The sequence below is a fragment of the Lampris incognitus genome, chromosome 2 (assembly GCF_029633865.1).
Source record: "Lampris incognitus isolate fLamInc1 chromosome 2, fLamInc1.hap2, whole genome shotgun sequence".
Classification (NCBI taxonomy): Eukaryota; Metazoa; Chordata; class Actinopteri; order Lampriformes; family Lampridae; genus Lampris; species Lampris incognitus.
The window spans coordinates 14,134,284-14,148,742 of NC_079212.1; the positions used below are offsets into that span (position 1 = coordinate 14,134,284).

Below are 14,459 nucleotides of genomic sequence, written 5' to 3' on the forward strand. Positions count from 1 at the left end.
GGGAAGTGTAAATCACTGAGCTAAGTAAGAACTAAATAAAATGCGTACCGATTCAAATGTGAGCAACATTCGCAATGTATTATGACAGAGGTGTGGTATTTTTTAGCATTTTAATTGAAAACTAGGTAATGTCGGCGGAAATTGTGAGGCGTGGTAGCTGCCAGTGAACAGTCGACTTTCTGCTGAACATGACGTGTGTGTGTGTGTGTGTGTGTGTGTGTGTGTGTGTGTGTGTGTGTGTGTGTGTGTGTGTGTGTGTGTGTGTTTTGGTGCTGGTTTGGGTACGCAAGGTGAGAAACGAATTACTGTTAAAAGTAATGAGAGTTGTATGAGGAAGTCATAGGGAGTTGCAGAGAGGTATGTAGGAGTGGTGCAGGATATGTATGAGGGAATTGTGACAGTGGTGAGGTGTGTGGTTGGAGTGACAGACGGGTTCAAGGTGGAGGTGGGATTACATCAAGGATCGGCTCTGAGCCCTTTCTTGTTTGCAATGATGATGGACAGGTTGACGGACGAGATCAGGCAGGAGTCTCCGTGGACTATGATGTTTGCGGATGACATTGTGGTCTGTCGCGAGAGTAGGGTGCAGGTTGAAGAGAGTGGAGAGGTGGAGGTATGCACTGGAGAGAAGAGGAACGAAAGTCAGGAGCAAGACGGAATACCTATGCGTGAATGAGAGGGAGGACAGTGGAATGGTGAGGATGCAAAGAGTAGAGGTGACGAAGCTTTATGAGTTCAAATACTTTGGGTCAGCTGTCCAAAGTAACGGGGAGTGCAGAAGAGAGTGCAGGCAGGGTGGAGTGGATGGAGAAGAGTGTCAGGAGTGATTTGCGACAGAAGGGTACCAGCAAAAGTTAAAGGGAAGGTTTACAAGATGGTTGTGAGACCAGCTATGTTATATAGTTTGGAGACAGTGGCACCGACAAAAAGATAGGAGGTGGAACTGGAGGTGGCAGAGTTGAAGAGGCTAAGATTTGCATTGGGAGTGATGAAGAAGGACAGGTTTAGGAACGATTATATTAGAGGGACAGCTCAGGTTGGGCAGTTTGGCGACAAAGCAAGAGAGGCAAGATCTAGAAGGCTTGGACATGTGTGGAGGAGAGATGCTGGGTATATTGGGAGATGGATGCTGAATAGGGAGCTGCCAGGGAAAAGGAAAGAGGAAGGCCAAAGAGAAGGTTCATGGATGTAGTGAGGGAGGACATGCAGGTGGCTGGTGTGACAGAGGAACATGTAGACGACAGGAAGAAGTGGAAAAGGATGATCCGCTGTGGCGACCCCTAAGGGGAGTAGCCGAAAGTAGTAGTAGTTAAAAGTAATCAGAGTTGATGTCAGTGAAATAGGGTAATCTGATTTAAATGAAAGTAATGCACTTGTCTGTTGATATACCCACTTGACTGATGCTGGGTAGACATGTTGGTCCCGGACAGTCGATGCATGGTGTGTGGTCGTATTTACGAAGTGATGGGAGGGCTAAAATCTCACAGTGGTGTGGATGGAGATGAGATGCTTAGGATTATATGGCAGCAGGGCACCCCTTTATCAGAGATAGCAGAGTAAACAGTCAATGCCAAACCCTTGTGTTTACACCATGAAGATTTGCATCATGAAGGGTCCCATGGATGAGTCACACGTTTCCACTTTTAAGGTAAGAAATTATTACTGCAGCTTGACTGCAAATATACTGCTTCTGTTTTCATCCTTCATGCAATCCCGTATTTGTGACATGCCGTATTAATCTGCAAAGATTTCCCTGATCTTGTCTAAAACCCACCACATGAGATTTACAGCAGAAAGTGAATATTTGTACACTAAGGTGCTCTGTAAACATTAGGAACATTTAGCAACTTGCATTTTTCTACAGTGTTCTTTTGGTGTATGTCGCGCTTCTTGTCTCTTTGAATCATCTGTATGCCCACTTTTGGAAAGCAGGCCATAATTATGCCAGTGTGATAACATGCTTTGTGTCAACAGAGTACTGTTTATTGAATTACAGAATCTCATTGCTGGAATTAGTTTTCACTTATCAGCGTTCCTTTAGGTGAAGCTTGACAGACATTTTCTGCTGCGGACTTTCACAAACGCTGGAGCTGCCTTTGGTAAATGTTCATTAAACACTGGGGGAATCATCAGCAACTGTGCTATTGTGAACAGAGAATTTAGAAATGTGATTTGTCAGATCAGTCACCCTAACAACCAACAGTAATATTGTGCCAGATTGCCCACATTGCATGAATAAATGTCTCCCCCTTCCTCTCATTTTCTCTCTCTTAGATCCCACAGATCAGCTATGCGTCAACAGCCCCAGAGCTGAGTGATGACCGGCGCTATGATTTTTTCTCACGGGTCGTTCCTCCAGACTCATTCCAGGCCCAGGCCATGGTGGACATCATCCAGGCCTTGGGCTGGACCTATGTCTCAACCATAGCCTCCGAGGGCAGCTATGGAGAGAAGGGTGTGGAGGCCTTCACACAGCTCTCCAAAGAAGCAGGTGAGGAATTGTAATCACAGCTGGGCAGACTGAACAGAAATCTGTTTTTCGTTGAACCATGTTTTAATCATACGGGTGGAGAACTTGCATTGGTGAGGTCATCAGAAAAGCAGCCCAGTTTTGTGACTTGTAATTCAGTTAGCTGAATATAAATAATTGCTGTGGGTAGATGAATTATTCACCGGTTTGGGAACGTTTGCTTTGTCACACTGGCAAACAGCTGAATGACGGTGGAGTCAGGCATAGAAACGACATGTGGAGAGGTTGATGTGTTATGGTCACAATCTTGGCTTGCACCCATGATGCAGCATTGCACAGATTTAGCTTTTGTAGGGAGCCATTGCTTTGCTGCATACACTGCATGCAGTAAAACCTGCCCAGAGGATTTGATCAAATTATATAGTTATTTTGCTTAAGTATACTTTCTTGGATTTTACAACATGAGAGAGGGAAGGATACAGTGGATGCTGCATGAACCATGTAAAATTGATGAAGAATAATAGATTCTACCATACACTGTATGATTTTGGACAGACATATTTGTTGAATGGAGTTAGGTCTCACTGAATTAAGAGTTTGCATTTTCTCCATTCATTGAGCCGGTGCACGGATTGCTCTAGAGAAAAAGACCACCGTGTTTGATTTCCTACACTGGAAAATTACATTCTTTGATCCATTGATGATGCACGATAGCACATTGACGCAACTCCTCTGGCAACAATGGCCAACTAACAGACACCAACCTTGACATAATTACCTTTCAATCCATCAGCATGACTCTTATCTCTAGAGGCAGACCCAAACGCAGACACAGACAATGGCATTAATATAAGGGGTTTATTGTAGGAATAAAGGAGGATGAGGATGGCAGGCAAGGCAGAAGGTAGAGCTGGATGGTGGCTAGCAGAGTAGAGCTGAGCAGGGCAGGCAGACGAGGGAGGGAGCGTGGGTGGCTGAGGATAAGCTTGGGGTTTAGTAAGCGAGCAGGTGAGGCAGGCTGGCAGGGGAACTGAAGGGCAGTAATCCTGAAAGCACAAGTAAACATGGTAAATACAGGTAAAGCAAGCAACACGAGGAATAACTCTGAATATGCTATTGCAGTGTGGCCAAGAGTAAGAGACTACCGCTGTGGTTGAAACAATGATCTGGCGAAGAGTGGATGGAGAACCGGAGTAGATATACTGTTGAGTTGAAGAGTTCATGAGGTGAATGAGCCGCAATCAGGAGAGCGATGGAGAATGCCAAGGAGGGAATCCACGCCCAAGGGAAAACAGGGGAAAAGGGAAACTCATGGAAACACCAGGGAAATAACTGGAGGCATGGCTGGGGCCGTGACATATATCTTTCAGTAGACCAAGAAACCTCTGAAATGAAGAAAGCTAATGATATCCCACAGGCACTTATCAGAGGTCCAACAGACATGAATATTTTATCTCGTGCGCATTCATGTGAAGTGTGATCACTTATTAAAACTTGAAGAGGTTGTTTTGTGGTAGCATAGATTGTGTTGGGACAGAATAGCTGAAAAAAATGCCCTGTGTAAAAGAGAAAAGCTATTGGGGAAAAGTCCTCAAGGCTTATTATGGAGGTCTCATTTCAGCTTCTTATATCCTGTCTCTGCTGCAACCGCCCGATTTTCTTAGCTGTGTTTTCCACCAGTGAGTTTCTTTTTTCCTTTGCAAAAAAATAAAAAAAATCAGTAATCCTGATACTGAAATTATTACAACTCTGGAACAGCTGCAGACGAGGGAGTATGAAATAATAGGACATTGTTGTGGTTGACTCATCCTTTGCTACTGAGCTGCAGTCCCAGTTTTTTTTTTGGCATTCATACACAAATGAAATGGGAATTATTTCATCCAAAGAAAAGCCCCGGCACCCAAGGCATTCTTTCTATAATAAGAGTATTCATTATATAATTGGGTAACTTTACATTCACAGGATGAAAGGCACTGGTGCTGCATCATACAGTAACTGACTGCAGTGGATTGAGCCAAATAACATGCAAACAGCACAGTGAATCCAGTAACAAAGCATCAGTGGTGTGAGCTGAGATAGCACAAGCACAGCACTGCATGGAAGAGAAAACAGGCTGCTTAATCTTAGAAATTTCAACAGTTGCTTAGCTGTGGCACAGAATACCTGGGGAGCTGATCCACGAGGCTTTGAAATATTTTTTTGGCTACCCCGTTTGGTGTCAGTGAAATGTCAGATGCATTAGTAGGATTCCCGCTTCACCACTTCAAGGAGAACCATCCAGAGGACTAATGCAATATGGCTTCCCATTACGCCAAGCTGGGACAGGGCTGATGGCCGTAGTATTGATCCCTTCTGTCTTTTCCTCTTACCCGCTTCCCTATTTAGGCCTTTTTCCCATTTTGTACCTTCATTTTGGCTTCAGGTAAAGTCAGAAAAGATTAATCTCGTTTGTGTTTTTCTACTTCCTTCTGGATTCAGGCCATGGGTTTAGTTTGGTTTTACCTTTTGATAAAGATTCTCACACAAACATATTGGAAGGAAGAAACATTGCTCTGCAACTGATTGCAGCAAGCTGCCAACACCGTTTACCAGACATAAATGATAATAAAAGTAAGTCTGGATGGGGGAGAAAAAGATAGATTAGGGCTGTTTTGTCTTTGAAGATGGAGATAGCGAAAGGGATTGGCCCATCTTTGTCGTAGAGCTCGATGCATCGGTTCTTGGACAGTGTGATAAACTGGAATAAGCCCAGTCTCGCAGACAAAATATTCATGTAAAACTCATTTGCAGGTCTCACAATACCGTGATTGCCAATGTTCTGGTTGATGCACGCGATGCATGTGAACGTATCGACCAACAAGGACCTAATTGAGGACATTCGCTCAGATCAACTTTTATCCCCGATTTAAACTCAAAGCACATTATCACACTTAATGACCCTGACCTTAACCACGCCAAAACCATCCCTTAACTTAAAGGCCAAATCTGTGATTTGTTTGATCTAATAAAATGGAGGCATATTTAAATTAAAAAAGAAGAGTTTGAGTTATAGATTGAAAAATACGCATTTTGTGTATTTCTCACCTGATCGTAGTTGAAAATATGGGTCTGTTTTACTCCAATTTTCACCGATATTACTGACATAAACGAACCTTTTAAAGCATCAGAACCCATTAGAAACTTAGATTTAGTTGATGTTCAGCATCTGACCTTGTATGAAGACACTTTTCAATCAATTTAGGAGTGATAGCCCGTTCAAATCATCCATCCATCCATCCATTATCCAAACTGCTTATCCTGCTCAGGGTCACTGGATGCTGGAGCCTATCCCAGCAGTTATTGGGCGGCAGGCGGGAAGACACCCTGGACAGGCCGCCAGTCCATCACAGAGCCGACACATTCACACCTAGGGACAATTTAGTACTACCGATTCACCTGACCTACATGTCTTTGGACTGTGGGAGGAAACCGGAGCACCCGGAGGAAACCCACGCAGACACGGGGAGAACATGCAAACTCCACACAGAGGCTGATCCGAGATGACTCTCAAGGTTGGACTAACCCAGAGCTCGAACCCAGGACCTTCTTGCTGTGAGGTGGCCGCACTAACTACTGCGCCACCGTGCCACCCACGTTCATATCATGTGTTTTGTATTTTGGTAATGGGGATGAACCCTTAGTTTACATTTAAATTAAGCATTGTACCTTTAACCACCTCTAATGTAATACCTAAACATTACCAGCTCTGAAGATGTATCTGGATTTCTACCTGTATATGTTAACTTAGCCACCTCTAACTTAATATCTAATCTTAACAATTTCTAATGTAATAGTGTTAAAACAGATGACCGGGGTGTCCGGGTAGTGTAGCGGTCTATTCCATTGCCTACCAACATGGGGATCGCCAGTTCGAATCCCCGTGTTACCTCCAGCTTGGTCGGGCATCCCTACAGACACAATTGGCTGTGTCTGCGGGTGGGAAGCTGGATGTGGGTATGCGTCCTGGTCGCTGCACTAACACCTCCTGTGGTCGGTCGGGGCGCCAGTTCGGGGGGGGGGGGGACTGGGGGGAATAGCGTGATCCTCCCACGCACTACATCCCCCCAGTGAGACTCCTCACTGTCAGGTGAAAAGAAGTGGCTGGCGACTCCACATGTATCGGAGGAGGCATGTGGTAGTCTGGAGCCCTCCCCGGATCGGCAGAGGGGGTGGACCAGCGACTGTGATGGCTCGGAAGAGCGGGGTAATTGGCCGGCTACAATTGGGGAGATTGGAGTGGACAGATGATCTGAGTGGATGTCCTCTACTACATCCTCATTCACAATATGTTAAAATCCATGAAATACATGGGAGAGAACGTGAGTCGATACACTGACGTGTAGTCGTGTGAAAACCGTACGTATACGTGTATTCTTGTCACCAAGGGGCGTAGTCAAGACTAGTTGACATGCATCGTTTGTGTGTGATAACATGTTGAAGATCAGTATATTTTCGGACATACAAATAAGTACAAGTGTTTTGTCTGTAAGACTGGGTCAATTGGACCATATGGTGCTCTTGTGAGGTCTCTCTGCATCGTGGAGTGCCAAGGCTAGTCCAAACGGAGGGAGTGCAAAAGGAATGTAGGTTAAGGAAGGGCACACACATCTAGAATAGGAATGGCACTCCATTTTTGTGAGCTCCCATGTGTGCAGGGGAGGAGAGAGGAGAGTGTCGGTCTACGTTTCCAGTCCGGGGTGATAAATATAATTGGAGCATTATGGATCCCCTGGAGGCTTTGGTGTGGAGTGGAAGGGGTAAGGGGGGGTCCAGTCCATCAGGAGACACACTCATTCTCAGGGAGCTGTTGGATGTATTTGACCAAACAAAATGGCAACGCTGGATCTCTCACCCTGGAGTGCATTTTCAAAACCCAAAGCATTGGAGATGAATAATTGAAGCAGTTAATGCAGCGCATATCCACTGGCGCTGAAACTCATCAGCAGAGGACCTCCACAGGCCTGACTGTTTAACCACCATCGTCATTATGATTCTTTTTGACACATCAGTCGTAAGGAAGGATACGGTGCGCAGGGTTAGAGTAAGGTCAGGGTGTACACAGAGTAGATACTTTCCTTTGGGTTTATTGCAAAATGAGTGTGATACTTTGCATGTAAAAATTCTGTTTCGTACTCTGGCTGGAGAGATGTATTTTTAGAGTCCAAAACCGGCAGACATAAGCTACGCTATAAGTGGAAGTGTTATGTACCAAGCTATTTGGATAGGAACCAAGCTAATATATATCTGTGTACTCACCATCTGTACTTTAAGCAGAAGCTAAAGGGTGTTTTTATAGAAGCCTTTTTCTTGGATAAAAACAAGAGACTTAAAAGCTGGAGTAGAATTTCTTCTTCCCCGGATATTGTGATAGAAATGTTTTCACTGTAACAGTCTTTTTAAAACTGAGTCAGACGCTTCCTCTTTGAACGGTGTTTAGAGAGGAGCGCTCATGTCCAAAGGGGGCCTTCGGGTGACAGGTAAAGGTGGTGTGATCCCCGGCACAGTACTCTGGAGAGAGTACAAATATAGTTTTGGCATTTTCCTCTTCTCTGACTGTCAGACAAACTTGACTGACTGACTGACTAACTTATGAGGTATCCAGCGACATTTAATAATTTAGCCTCCTTTGCACAACCAGTCTGCAGCCTTTAGGGCAGTCATGTCTTTGCAGCATGTTCTTCTTGGATGCTCTCTTTCCGAGAATGGAAGCTGCACCAAGTGTGTCTTATCTTCATCAAGGGCTCTGTGATGTGGGCTTTTTCTGTATTACTGACTGCTGTGACCTACAATATATCTCTATCTCTGCCTGTTAGAACATGAGATCTCCTCATACATACGTCGCTATGCACAGGGCCTTTATTATAATGGAGGTGCATTTTCATGAGACCTATTTTCCCAGCATCTTGTGACGTGGAATTGTGTATTTGTTCACGTTGTTCCACAGTAATAGCTAGTGAATATACCTGCAAACAAGTCAGACATGCTTTCCCTGGAGCCGAGAGGCGCCGCTAATTCTCTTTTCACCATTAGACACCGTGCGGAATTACGGTTTCCCAAAACAGAAACCTGAATAGGCAGTTTCATGCTTAAATCTGTCTCAAACCCTCCTGAATTGCTCGGGAATTTGTGTGCTGAAATAAAGCTATTGTGTGGTCCCTAAGGGACCCATGGCAGCGGCTGATCTGCGCTAACAACACCAGGCACATTTCTTCTTAACGGGACAGCGCGATCCCTAAAGGATCTCCATTTTTCATGTTTGGTCCACTTAACGAGGATTACAGAAGCCATGCCTATTGTCTGTCTGCAGATACATTGTCTCACAACCAGCGACAATTCTAATATAGTTGGACGCTAGAAATTTGCATAGCTAGACAGAGGTTCAGCAGCAGTCATTTAGCCATCGGCTGCCTATAAAGTGCCACAGTAAACAGGAGCTGGAGATGTGTGCAATGCCAGCTAAAAGCTGTTTATATCAAAGTAATGAGCCTGAGGAGACTGGCAATTAGGAGATTTCTGCTATTTCTCTGTCTGCCGTGAGAAACACAAACTGAAAGGTTATCGGGTATTAGGATGCCTAAACAGGAGAAATTTTAATTGGTTTGGGTGGAGCATTGCTGTTGACTCAGTGTAGTGGCTGCTGTGTCAGTCTAGTCCCTAGTTAGGGATGTTCCTCAATGCAAGTGATCCTAATGTCTGTTTATCCAAACCGCCTCAAAGGTTAAGCTGACCCCCCCACGTATTTACTGCCCTTAAGTAAAGGCAGTCACTGGGGGGGGGGTCTATTAAAGATGTAATTATGCCTTTTTATTCGGATTATTAACTACCGGCTACTGAATCATATTATCATTGAGTGACATTTTTGATCCACTGGATGTCATTGAAATTCTGCTCACAAGTTGGTGAGCCCGTTATTCTCTCAGCCAACGATGTTTATCTCAGGTCATGCCGAGATATTGGATAATATTTAAACGTGACCTTAAACACTTGACAGCAGCAAATTAGGCAATATTACAGGTTCTTCGTTTTAAAATCAGACAACCGTGCATTATCGGAAACGATTACTTCGATCAATACTTCCTGGAGGATGCTTGCTAAGAAAATCTGAACTCTGTGACTGTCACGGGTCACGTACTTAATATCTAAATGCTGTTTTATCAGCGCAGGGAAGCAATCACTACCCTTCAACCTGCACAAACACGTTTATGGCGACCTGTCGGAGACTGATTTATTGTCAATATTAATACCCTCTTTGCTTGTCTCGCTCGCTAGCCGATTAGTTCAGTGACCAGCAAGAGATGTTTGATAATGACTTTAAATGAAAACTCACAGGCAAATGATTGATTCTCTAATATCTATGGCCTCAGGAAGTAGAAACTGCAGTGTAGACGATGTCCCATTTGGCCTGGATTGCTGGATTTGTTTTAAGTAGTTGTGCTCATCGTACAGTAACTCTCTTGCTTTGGAGATTGGCTCTGCTCTTCATTTTGAATGCGCGGTTCCAGCAATGCATCACAAGTTCCTGTGGCTCGCGGATTATAGCTACAGCATACATGTGTATACATGCCTCCATCCAGCCCGATAGCACTATGGTACATCCATCCATCCCTATAGCGCTCTTTAATCAAACTGCAACCATTTTGTTTGAATGTTTTGTTTCTGCAAGGCTGAGATTTCTACAGAAAAATAGCCGCTATTTTGCATTCGGTCTTTGTGTGAGCGAGTGAGTGAGCGAGCGTGGGAACAACATTGCATAGGCCTCACGTCTCACTCCCTCTCCATTTAAAGGTGGGATCTGCATCGCTCAGTCTTTGAAAATTCCCCACAACCCCAAGCTGGAGGATTATGACAAAGCCATCCAACAACTGCTGGAAACACAGCACTCTCGGGCAGTCATCATCTTCGCCAGCGAGGAAGACATACGGTGAGGAGTGCACTACATTGCGTTTGGCTACAGCGCGTCCGTGTTGTTCAGGGATGTTGATGACTTGCCATGTTGAAGTCTTTAATCTCCGAGGTGCAGCACCCGAAGACAGGCTAGAGGCGCAGACAGATTTACCGCTTGTACAGGATGTCTGTTACACAAACATGCCTCGAACAATGCAAACACAAACACGCCGAGAAGGAGAACTGAGAATACAGATCGCAAGAAGGAAACAGATATTGTTTCATTTACAATGCCCCCATGGGATCTTTCTGTGTAAAGAAACAAGGAAAATCAGACTTGCTGGGTTTTTGATAAAGGTCGATTTGTACTGATGTATTCAGGAAGCCATATGCCAGAATGATACAGCGAGATAAATATAAAATTTAATGACTTGCGTGCCTGACATGTGTTGGGTATCATCTTAAAGCCACACTGAGTAGGATTTGTCAGTTGCGTTTCGCAAACACAACATTCAGAGTTGGCCCCGCCTCCCTGGCTGCTTTGGCGAAGAATCCCCGGAGGCAAACTTCCCCCCCGTACCTCCGCGTTGCTCTTCATTCCCGTCCTCTCATTCAGCGCTGCTCACCAGCGGGTGAAAGCCAACCCCGGAGTCAGTCTCCTTTTGGAACGAGCTTTGTCCGCTTCGTGTTTCGCCTCGCCATATTTGGCTCTTTTCGGCACCGCGTCCTCCATTGTCATAGCTTCCTCTTGGATGCGTGCTAACGTATCTGGCACCCTGGTCACTACGTTTTTATAGCATGCCGCCCTCACAACCTGCACGCAGTTATTGGCTCGGGGCTACACACATTCCGCCCAAAGGTTAACGCTCAGAAACGTCCCGTACACAATAAAATAAGAAAATACAGGCAGAGGACAGGGTCTCTGCAGATACAGACACCGCCACACACGTCTAGTGGGTCATAAGTGATGACTGAGAGGGATTTTTTGGGGGGGGATTTTTTTGAGGGGGGGGGGGTTTCCCCCTTTTTCCTCCCCAATTGTATCCGGCCAATTACCCCACTCTACCAAGCTGTCCCAATCTCTGCTCTGCCCGACCAAGCCGGAGGTAACATGGGGATTCGAACCGCTGACCCCCATGTTGGTAGGCAACGGAATAGACCGCTACGCCAACCAGACGACTCGAGAGGGATTATTTTTGTATGACTCTATACATTGATTTTTTTAGGAAAATCCTACTCGTTCTGCCTTTAAAACAGATGATACCAAGAGTGTGTTATCATTCTCTGATGCTAAACATCTTTTCTAATGTCCTTTTCACATCTTTTACAATATGGCAGCCTGAAAAAGTGGTTTAAGTGCTGCAATGACCACACTATGTAGCAATACTTGGACATACCGTTTGCATCCTAGCTGCTTCTCCTTAAAAGATATTGGATTGTATTCGCTCCGTATGCTCTCTCTCTCTCTCTCTCTCTCTCTCTCTCTCTCTCTCTCTCTCTCTCTCTCTCTCTCTCTCTCTCTCTCTCTCTCTCTCTCTCTCTCTCTCTCTCTCTCTCTCTCTCTCTCTCTCTCTCTCTCTCTCTCTCTCTCTCTCTCTCTCTCTCTCTCTCTCTCTCTCTCTCTCTCTCTCTCTCTCTCTCTCTCTCTCCTGGTTCACACATGGATGCCCTTGCAGGGGAGTTCTCAATGCCACCAAGAGGGCCAATCAGGTGGGCCATTTCCTGTGGATTGGATCTGACAGCTGGGGGGCCAAGAGCAGCCCGATCCACCAACTGGAGGATGTCGCGGTGGCAGCAATCACTATACTGCCGAAACGCTCCTCGATTAAAGGTGTGCATTCACCCAAACAGAGATGGTCACATCCAACATGTTACTCTGTTTGGAGATAGGCTTTATTTTGTAACCAATTTTTTTTCATTATCGTCATCATCATCATTTTCTTCTAATTCATTTATTTTATTTGTTATTAGTGCAAGTTAGCTTTTAATTGCATATCAACAGAAATGGGGAAAAACAGTAAATACAAATTTCAAATAAATCAATACATCAATAAATTACCAAAATTGTTGACATTTTGACTTAACATCCAATAATTCCCAACGTTTTGTGAGTTTTGCTGCTATTTTTCCCTTACCCACTACCCTGCTCAGATGTTTTCCAGTTTCGTTGTATGTTCAAGCTTGTGTATGAATGAAGAAAATGAGAGAGAGAAGGTTGGATGATGTGGGGATAGTGAATCAGGAAGTGCGGTGGATTAGCAAGGAGGAAGTGAGGGCAGCTATGAAGAGGATGAAGAGTGGAAAGGCAGTTGATCCAGATGACATACCTGTGGAGGCATGGAGATGTTTAGGAGAGATGGCAGTGGGGTTTTTAACTAGATTGTTTAACACAATCTTGGAAAGTGAGAGGATGCCTGAGGAGTGGAGAAGAAGCATAATGGTACCGATTTTCAAGAATAAGGGTGATGTGCGGAACTATAGCAACTACAGAGGTATAAAGTTGATCAGCCACAGCATGAAGATATGGGAAAGAGTGATAGAAGCTAGGTTAAGAGGAGAGGTGACAATTAGCAAGCAGCAGTATGGTTTCATGCCACGAAAGAGCACCACAGATGTGATGTTTGCTTTGAGAATGTTGATGGAGAAGTATAGAGAAGGCCAGGAGGAGTTACTTTGTGTCTTTGTAGATTTAGAGAACCCATACGACAGGGTGCCGAGAGAGGAGGTGTGGTATTGTATGAGGAAGTCAGGAGTTGCAGAGAATTATGTAGGAGTGGTGCAGGATATGTATGAGGGAAGTGTGACAGTGGTGAGGTGTGCGGTTGGAATGACAGATGGCTTCAAGGTGGAGGTGGGATTACATCAAGGATCGGCTCTGAGCCCTTTCTTGTTTGCAATGGTGATGGACAGGTTGACGGACAAGATCAGGCAGGAGTCTCCATGGACGATGATGTTCGCGGATGACATTGTGATCTGTAGCGAGAGCAGGGTGCAGGTTGAGGAGAGCCTGGAGAGGTGGAGGTATGCACTGGAGAGAAGAGGAATGAAAGTCAGTAGGAGCAAGACGGAATACCTATGCGGGAATCAGAGGGAGGACAGCGGAATGGTCACGATGCAAGGAGTGGAGGTGACAAAGACATCTGAGTTTAAATACTTGGGGTCAACTGTCCAAAGTAACGGGGAGTGCAGTAGAGAGGTGAAGAAGAGAGTGCAGGCAGGGTGGAGTGGGTGGAGAAGAATGTCAGGAGGGATATGCGACAGAAGGGTACCAGCAAGAGTTAAAGGGAAGGTTTACAAGATGGTTGTGAGACCAGCTATGTTATATGGTTTGGGGACAGTGACACTGACAAAAAGACAGGAGGCGGAGCTGGAGGTGGCAGAGTTGAAGAGGCTAAGATTTTCACTGGGAGTGACAAAGAAGGACAGGATTAGGAACGATTATATTTATGGTACCGTTCAGGTTGGGCAGTTTGGAGACAAAGCAAGAGAGGCAAGATTGAGATGGTTTGGACATGTGTGGAGGAGAGATGCTGAGTATATTGGGAGAAGGATGCTGAATATGGAGCTGCCAGGGAAGAGGAAAAGAGGAAGGCCAAAGAGGAGGTTTATGCATGTGGTGAGGGAAGACATGCAGGTGGCTAGTGTGACAGAGGAAGATGCAGACGACAGGAAGAAATGGAAACGAATGATCCGCTGTGGCGACCCCTAACAGGAGCAGCCGAAAGTAGTGGTAGTACAAGCTTATCCAACACTGTTTAGCGTGTTATTGATAACGCATCTACAATATACATTTATAAAAACAGATTTAGATTATGAAATAATGGGCCCCTGGAAACAGACGCCTAAAAGCCCCCCCCCCAATTAAAGTAAACAGCATTTTAACAAAATACCCCTCTTCAAATGTCAGTTAAATTGATCTTTAATATTAACAAATGCATAACCTAGAAAAACAGTGACGACGAGCCATAATTCCATAATTGACATAAATGACTGATCCTTCAGCTCTGTGGTGACAAAAGAAAAGTTATCAACAATGTCACGCAGAGGGTGTATTTTAGGGCCCACC

The 14,459-nt window shown here is 44.9% G+C and overlaps 1 protein-coding gene across 3 annotated transcripts in view; it reads left to right on the forward strand.

Moving 5' to 3' along the window:
• LOC130134271 (metabotropic glutamate receptor 7-like) overlaps nt 1–14,459 on the forward strand; it is a 68,963-nt gene that overhangs the window by 20,265 nt on the left and 34,239 nt on the right. For all 3 annotated transcript variants that reach the window (XM_056302170.1, XM_056302169.1, XM_056302171.1), the window contains exons 2-4: nt 2,275–2,491; nt 10,295–10,430; nt 12,070–12,224. In XM_056302170.1, coding sequence (XP_056158145.1) covers nt 2,275–2,491; nt 10,295–10,430; nt 12,070–12,224 — 508 coding nt within the window. The remainder of the gene's footprint in view (nt 1–2,274; nt 2,492–10,294; nt 10,431–12,069; nt 12,225–14,459) is intronic.